We start from the raw sequence: 9,074 nt of genomic DNA on the forward strand, positions 1-9,074 counted from the left end.
ACTAAGATACAAGATACAAGATACAAGATATTTATTCACCAATTTTGCAAAAGGATTTCATCTTGGCACGGCACGGTAAAAATAAAATAAAAACCAACCAGACACATATGCAGACACACATCACCATGCATGCATACATACGTACATTACACTGTCATGCACACACAGACACAACTCACACACACACACACACACACACACACACACACACACACAATTATTTACATACTCACACATAACCAGCCACATGTCTACATCACAAATTCACATCGTCGCCTTGTAAAGGTAAAAACCATATCAGTTTAAAAGGGGTGCCAGTAATATCAATACAACATTAGTGAATACTAGAACAATACCTAAAATTTATAATCCATTTAAAAGTAAGTAGTACACGTAATTATTATCATTTAGTCAGATCATCACATAAAATTATATAATCATAATCTAGCCAGTTAGACAGTTTAAAACAACAGTATTAACAGACTATCACAGATCTACTCAAGCACCTGAACCTAGAGTCGCATTGCACAAAACTACTACCATCACAGAACTACTCCAGCACCTAAAAAATAAGGACCATTCCTAATATTTCCACTATCACAAGTTATGAGAACAGTAATGGAATGCAGTGAAAGGACTAAGTAACAAAAGAACCCCCCCCCCCCCCAATCCTATAACTACAGTATATTACAACGTCTTCGCTACAGGAGTTGTCAGTACAGCATGGGGGATGAAGCTAGAGCGAAAGCGACTAGTTCTGGCTTTCAAAGCTCTGTAGCGCCTACCAGATGGAAGAGGCTCGAAGAAGTGGTTTGCCGGGTGGGAGGGGTCGCGAACAATCTTTCCTGCTTTTCGACCTGAGCGCAATTCAAAAATAGAGGCAACGGAAGGGAAGTCACAGCCCGCGATTTTGGAGGCTGTCCGCACAATGCTCTCCAGTAACAATGCTCTCTAACTAACTAATGTATAACTAACAAACAACAAACCATGTACCAATAAACCAACTAACCAACTAACTAACTAAATCACTATTAAAAAAAACATGTTTCGCCGTGCAAACGAGTTTAGAAATGCAACACGTGAAGTTCGTGGCATGTGACGCGAGTATAAATGAACAGATAAAGGAAAGCGAGGTTGCTGCACTGTAATGCACACCGTTCTGTTCCTCAGGGTGTAACTGTCCAGGAGGCTGCAACTTGACCGACGTGTGTTACACCACTGACTGCAGTGAGAGTAAGTTGGTTTTAATTTCTTCATCAGATGACTGAGATGTTCAATTTGACAGAACATTTTCTTCGTCCAAAACGGTTTTCATAAGAGATTAATATACTTATATACTAAGCTTTTACATGTGGGCAAGCAAGCATGGACACTTTACGCGATTCACACACACACACACACACACACACACACACACACACACATACACACGCACACACGCACGCACACACACACACACACTGACACACACACACCGATTTACGCATGGCTGAGCTGAACGCGGCATCTTCCATCCTGCCCACATGTATCCGCTCGTTCAGCCATGCATGTCACCCGCTACAGTCACGACGAGCTGTTGAGGCTGCGCGCGCATGCCTCCAGCAACCCCCCTATCCCCGACTTCGCTGCCGACACGCTGCGCTGCGTCCGGCGACCCAGGAAAAGAGGCCGACGCGGCGGCGTCGTGCTACGTGCACGTAGACGACGACACCGGCTGCCCCTACCGTCCATTGTGCTCGGAAACGTCCAGTCCGTGAGGAACAAGATCGACGAGTGTCTGGCGAGCGTGCAACATCTACGCGAGTACCGTGACGCCAACTTGCTCTGCTTTTCCGAGTCGTGTTTGACCGAGGATGACGGGGACCCAGATTTACCTGGCTTCTCTGTCGTTCGACTTGACCGGACCCGGGAGGACACTGGCAAGTCTAGAGGAGGCGGTGTCTGCATATTTGTCAGCAACAAGTGGTGCACCAACATCACCGTCAAGGAGAAGGTCTGCTGTGAGGACATTGAACTTTTAACTGTTGCCCTCCGGCCCTTCTACCTCCCACGGGAGTTCAACCAACTCTTCGTGACTGTACTGTACATTCACCCCAAGGCAGATGCGAAGGTGGCCTGCTCCAAGGTGGCGGAGGTTGTGCACAGGTTGGCTTCGCAGTCCCCCGACGCCCCTTGCCTTGTGCTCGGGGACTTCAACCACTGCAAGCTGAACCGAGCGCTCCCCCACTTCAAGCAGTACGTCACGTGTCTGACTCACAAGACCAAGACCATCGACCTGTGCTACGGCAACATCCGCGGCGCCTACAGCTCCAAGCCACTCCCTGGCCTCGGCAGGAGCCCCCACAACATGGTGCAGCTGGTGCCTACGTACCGACAGCGTCTGAAGCGGGAGAAGCCCATCGTGAGGTGAAGAAGTGGACCAGTGACTCGTCAGAGGCTCTTAGCGGCTGCTTAGAGTCTACAGACTGGAGCATCTTCTCTGATCCCAGCCTCGATGCGACAGCCGACGTCACCTCGGCGTACATCGCCTTCTGCGCAGACACTGTTCTTGAGACCAAGTCCAGCACAGTCTACCCCAACACCAAGCCTTGGGTAACACCGGGTTTGAAGAGGCTGCTCTACAGGAAGAGGGAGGCGTTCAAGAGCGATGACTGCGATGAGGTGAAGGCTGTCCAGCGGCAACTTACCAGGCAGATCAGAGAGGACAAACGTCGCTTCGCGACCAAGCTGGAGAATAACTTTAGAGTGGGCAACTCCAGGCAGTACTGGCAGGACGTCCAGACCATCACCGGCTACAAGCCGAAGAAAGTCCCACTCATGACGACGGATGAGGCGAAGCTGGCAGGAGAGCTGAACACTTTCTACGCCCGGTTCGATCAGCGTGACTTCAGCGAAAAACAACGGAAAGTCATGGAGGAGGTGCTCAGCCTCCCGTCCACGCCCATCACCATCACCACCGACGAAGTCCGGTCGACCTTCAAGAAGGTCAAAGCACGCAGTGCTGCAGGTCCAGACAACATAACTGGCAGGCTTCTACGGGAATGCGGAGACTCCCTTGCCCCTGTCTACCGCGAGCTCTTCCAGGGGTCCCTCGACGAACATTCCATCCCTGCAATCTGGAAGAGTTCCACCATTGTTCCTGTGCCCAAGAAGCCCAATCCCTCGACACTGAACGACTACAGGCCCGTAGCGCTCACCTCCATCCCCTTCAAGTGCGCTGAGAAGTTGGTCCTTCGGAGGCTGAGGTTGGAGACAGAGGACCATCAGGATCCTCTTCAGTTTGCATACACCCGCAACCGGAGTACTGAAGATGCGATCCTGACCCTCGTCCACAACGTCTCCGCCCACCTGGAGAAACCCTCCTCTTACGCCAGGGTCCTGTTCATCGACTTCAGCAGCGCCTTCAACACCATCCAGCCTCATCTCATGATGAGGAAGCTGCTGGAGTTCGACGTCAATCCAGTGCTGATCAGTTGGGTCTTCAGCTTCCTTACGAAGCGAACCCAGCGGGTCCGTATTGGACAAGTCTTGTCCGAGGCTGTCGCCACCAATACAGGCGCCCCTCAAGGCTGCGTGCTGTCTCCCACGCTCTTCACGCTGTACACCGCCGACTGTCGCCTCAGGGATCTTGTCAACCTGCTGCTGAAGTTTGCAGACGACACATCTCTGTCAGGTCTCATCCTGAAGAACGACGAATCGGCGTACAGACTCGCCGCGGAGGAGCTGGTGCAGTGGTGCGACGACAACTTCCTGGAGCTCAACGTGAGCAAGACGAAGGAACTCATCATGGACTTCCGACGAACCAAGTCCGCCGTCGACCCCATCATCATCATGGGCGAACCAGTCGAGATGGTGGATACCTACAAGTATCTGGGCACCATCATCGACAACCAGCTCGACTGGTCGCCAAACGTGGACGCCGTGTGCAAGCGGGCAAACCAGAGGCTCTTCTTCCCGAGGAAGCTGCGGCAGTTCCACGTCGACCCACAGATCCTCCACCTCTTCTACCAGGCGACTATTCAGAGTGTCGTCTCCTTCAGCCAGCTCTGCTACCACAACAGTGCAAAGAAGGGCGACATGGAAAGGTTGGAGAAGATCGTGAAGAGAGCAGGCTCCATCATTGGCTCTGAGCTTCAGCCTTTCAGCACTCAATTTCCGAGTGTGGCGCTGAAGAAGCTGAGCATGATCCGCTCTGACGACCGCCACCCTCTGCACCAGGCGCTCGCATCGTGCGAGCCCACGCGTGAGTCATCACGCCGTTTGAGGTGCTGGCGGGCCAGGACGAACCGGATGAGGGACTCGTTCATCCCGATGGCTGTACCACTCTACAACCAGTCCCTGTGAATGTGATACATGTAGTATACTAGATAGACTTGAGTGCTGTGAAATGTTACTGTGAGGACTATGGGTGATGTGAACTGTGCTGTGAGGACTATGGGTGATGTGAACTGTGACTGCGGAAGGACAATGAGTGCTGTGAACTGTGGTACGTATAGGGGGGTATGATGTAATGTAATTTGTGATAATGTATGGGGGTTAAGATGTAATGTATATATATGCATGATGATGTATTCTGTGTCAATTGTGAATGTATTGTGGGGTGGGGTGGGGTGGGGGGGTACGATTAAATTTAATGAACGATGATGTACTTGGTGTTTGATAGTGTATGATTGTTTGTTAGTTGTAGATATAGTGCGATGTCTGATGTTGTAATGTTTGTGCGTGTGTTATAATGCAATATGTTATGATGAATGTATGATGATGTATTCGGTGCATGATAGTGGAGGTATGCTTGTTAGTTGTAGATCTAGTACGATGTTTGAGGTTGTAATGTTTGTGCGGGTGTTATAATGCAATATGTAGCCGTATGAGGGTTCCAGTGTGTGAGTTGTACATGGCCGGGTGCTAGAGTGCTGCATGAATGAGTAAGTGCATGTGGAGCTGTATGACTGGGTGAATTGTGGGTTGCGTACGTCCGAGGGGCACATGTAGCCTGTGTGTATGAAGTAGTGAGTATGTTGCGTAAGGGTGTGCTGATATTGAACTTCAGTTGTGTTTTGTAAATGTCTATGTATCAGTGTATCATGTCTTGCCACACACATGCCAAATTTCCTTGTATTGATGAGGACAATAAAACTTCTTGTATCTTGTATCTTGTACACACACACACACACACACACACACACACACACACACACACACAAACACAAACACAGAGTAAATACGACTCTTTATGCCACAGAAAATGTTGCTGTGAACAAAACAGCAGAATCCAGTCCACTGTACAGCAACTCACACCCAGCATGTCGGGCTGTAAACGGCATAACAGACAGCGACGGAGACTGCACGGAGACAGCTTATTATGACACCAACCCGTTCTGGCGTGTGGACCTGGGTCACAACTACACCATACAGCACATGACCATCTATGGGCGGGCAGCGTGTGAGTCTGAAAGATATGCTCATACGTATAGTTATCTTTTAGTACTGCCATGTGTGTGAGTTTGTGTGTGTGTGTGTGTGTGTGTGTGTGTGTGTTTTTCTTCTTTATTTGGTGTTTAACGTCGTTTTCAACCACGGAGGTTATATCGCGACGGGGAAAGGGGGGAGATGGGATAGAGCCACTTGTCAATTGTTTCTTGTTCACAAAAGCACTAATCAAAAATTTGCTCCAGGGGCTTGCAACGTAGTACAATAAATCTACCTTACTGGGAGAATGCAAGTTTCCAGTACAAAGGACTTAACATTTCTCACATACTGCTCAACTAAAATCTTTACAAAAATTGACTATATTCTATACAAGAAACACTTAACAAGGGTAAAAGGAGAAACAGAATCCGTTAGTTGCCTCTTACGACATGCTGGGGAGCATCGGGTAAATTCTTACCCCTAACCCGCGGGTGTGTGTGTGTGTGTGTGTGTGTGTTTGTGTGTGGGTGTGTGGGTGTGTGTGCGTGTGTGCGTGTGTGTGTCTGTCTGCGTGCGAGCGTGCGTGCGCGTGTGTGTGTATGTGTGTGTGCGGGCGTGCGTGGGTGCGGGCGTGCATGCGTGCGTGCGTGCGTACATGCGTGCATGCGTGTGTCTGTGTGTGTGTGTGTGTGTGTGAGTGTGTGTGAGTGAATGTGTGTGTGTGTGTGTGTGTGATGTGTGTGTGTGTGTGTGTGTGTGTGTGTGTGTGTGTGTGTGTGTGTGTGTGTGTGTGTGTGTGTGTGTGTGTGTGTGTGTGTCCGCTCGACGCTCAATGAATCTAACTTTTCGCGTTGCCTTAAAGGCCCATTCTTCTCTTCAGTTCGCCTCGCCGTCTCAGATCTGGCGTTTACATGGGGTTAGTCCATCCCTTCACTTGGTTACATACCGAAAATGAACAGCCTGGTTGTTCTCGGTGCAAAGTGTGTCTTTTTAAGAATCAAACATGCACTGGTGCCTTTTTCATGAAAAACGTTTCTAACTTACCAGGGCAAGCAGTGAGGAAGTTTCGTTTCGATACGTTTGTGGGTATGGTTTTATCCTCAAACAACAAAAGCCATTGCCAGATCTGAGACAAACCATTTTCACGAAGCGGAGCCCGTTCCCTTAATGGCTACCCCTATTTGCCCGTTCCCTTAATGGCTACCCCTATTTGCCCGTTGATGCCGGCATATTGTGGGCACTACTTTCACCGAACACATTTACCAATCAGCAAAAGGACACTAACGTCATTTAAACAAAATGTATTTTCCTATCTAAAATCCCCTATTGATTTAGAAAATGTGAATGTTTCTTTGATGTGATGATACCTTATGACCGGCAACCGGTTGGAAGCGTTGGACACACGCATTACTGGTCGATCCAAATCAAGCTGTGTTATGAAGGCCTCCATGTATACACCACACCACCAATGAGCACCAGAGTTCATATTGACATGGAGATGTTTGCCTTGACATTCAGTGCTCGTTTCGGGTCTCTCTTTCCCTCTCATTCTCCGTCCCTTTCTCCCATTTTCTCACACACAAAACCACACATACCCACCCCCCCCCACCACCACCCCACAAACACCACACACCTACCCACACACACACACAAACACACACACGAACACACGTACACACACACACACACATACACACCACACACACACAAACACCATACCGCGAGTAATTAAGTTGTCATGGAATCAGATCGTAAAGTTTGCATTCAGAATAAAAAAATATGCCTATATTTCCGTATAGGGTTGTTACGGATGAGGGGTCTCAAGATGTATGTGGACAACCAGCTGTGCCACACTATTGGCGATGAATCGTATTACACACCACCCGACGACAGAAGGCCTGTACCCATCCACGTCCAGTGTAACACACCCCTCACAGGGCGTTACGTCACACTGGTCAAGAACTTCACGGGGACTGTTGATACAACATTCCATTATGAGATATTAAGTGTGTGTGAAGTTCAAGTCTGGGGTAAGCCATTTCACAATACTAAACTTTGTATTCTTTTGCCCTTTTTATGCACATACAGCAGACAGTAATACAATATGCGGTTATCACCGTTTGCCTAACTTTTCACATTTAACTTAGTTATAAGTTCATTTCTTTGCTTGTTATTATCTTTTGAAGTACGTTTCTTGGGGTCAAGGGACGAGGGTTTTACAACGGTTTGTTACTCCGACATTGAACCCTTTCTAAACACACTCGCTGTATTTTCACTAATTACATTGTTTCTCTGTTGCATTTATGACAACAGCAACACCACCACCAACAACGACAACAACGACAACAACAATAGCAACAACATCTACGACAACTGCACCAATAATATATCCCAAAACAACGCCTACGGCGAGGACAGCAATCACCGCAGTACCATCAGGACTTACAAGTAAAACATCTATAGCGATCAGCAACAGCAGCACCATGACGCGACCCAAGGAAGATTCTCCACAAAACACAAGTACAGATACCCTTGTGACGGTGATAGCAGGGGCTTTTGGTGCTGTCGTTGCTTTGCTCATCGCTGTCATCATTGTCGTCTTCGTCGTGATGAGGTTAGACATAGTTTAAGAACAGGACAGGCGGGGTGTGGGTGTGTGTGTGTGTGTGTGTGGGGGGGGGGGGGGATAGTAATTGTGAGACTGTTGAAAGAAGAGGAAAGAGAGCAAAAGGAGAAAAAGAAAGTGATGATGAAATATGAATCATAGTGAGAGCGAGCATGAGAGAGACAGAGAGAGAGAGAGAGAGACAGAGAGAGAGAGAGAGAGAGATAGATACAGAGACAGAAAGAGAGAGAGAGAGAGGGAGAGAGAAAAAGACAGACACATAGACAGTCAGCCTGTCAGCCAGCCAGACAAACACAGACAGATAGACAGGCAGATAGACAGACAGACAGACAAAGACAGATAGCTAGACAGACAGCCAGAGGGAGAGAAGGAGACAGAGATACACACAGAAAAACAGAGGCAGAAAGGCGACGAATGGGAGAGAGAGAGACAGAGACAGAGAGACAGAGACAGAGAGAGAGACAGAGACTGAGAGAGACAGAGACAGAGAGAGAGAGAGAGAGAGAGAGAGAGAGAGAGAGAGAGAGAGAGATGTTGATCGGAACAAGTAGATTATGTAAACAACACTATTTCTTGATAAGAGTTTGATTGTGCTTTTACCTACTGCCACGCGTAAACACAATTTCTGCCATTTATTTGAATTTCTCTTGAGTGCTTTTCTCTTTATTATTCACCAGAAAGAAACGTAGCAAAACGCCAGATCCTGGACATTCTACGGCAAATAGTGCTGCCCACCCAGCTGACAATAAAATCGCTGTCATGGACGATGACGTCACGACAGGAGGATCCGTTTCCGTGGCAGAAGACCAAACGACTGGTACTTTCCTTTCCTTTATTTCTGCTAATATTTCAGATCGCTTTAATTTAGACATTTTGGTTGCTATGTTGGTTGACTAGGTATGTAGAAGTTTGGCTGGTTTGTATTATAGCTGGGTTGCTGGATGGATTGACTGGTTTGTTGCATGATTCTAAGGTCATGATTGTCGTTGTTAGGTCATTGGTTTCATTATTTCTTCATATGTTAAAGCTGGCAAGTAAT

At 48.1% G+C, this 9,074-nt stretch overlaps 1 protein-coding gene across 1 annotated transcript; it reads left to right on the forward strand.

Moving 5' to 3' along the window:
- Positions 1–7,214: 7,214 nt before the first annotated feature.
- LOC138954794 (probable maltase-glucoamylase 2) lies at positions 7,215–8,844 on the forward strand (the record flags this gene model as incomplete). Its single annotated transcript, XM_070326561.1, is given in 3 exon segments — positions 7,215–7,439; positions 7,723–8,023; positions 8,713–8,844. Coding segments are annotated over 3 exon segments (653 nt in total), but the record flags the coding sequence as incomplete, so codon positions are not given.
- Positions 8,845–9,074: the final 230 nt, after the last annotated feature.

This window comes from Littorina saxatilis, unplaced genomic scaffold (assembly GCF_037325665.1).
Source record: "Littorina saxatilis isolate snail1 unplaced genomic scaffold, US_GU_Lsax_2.0 scaffold_3197, whole genome shotgun sequence".
Taxonomy (NCBI): domain Eukaryota; kingdom Metazoa; phylum Mollusca; class Gastropoda; order Littorinimorpha; family Littorinidae; genus Littorina; species Littorina saxatilis.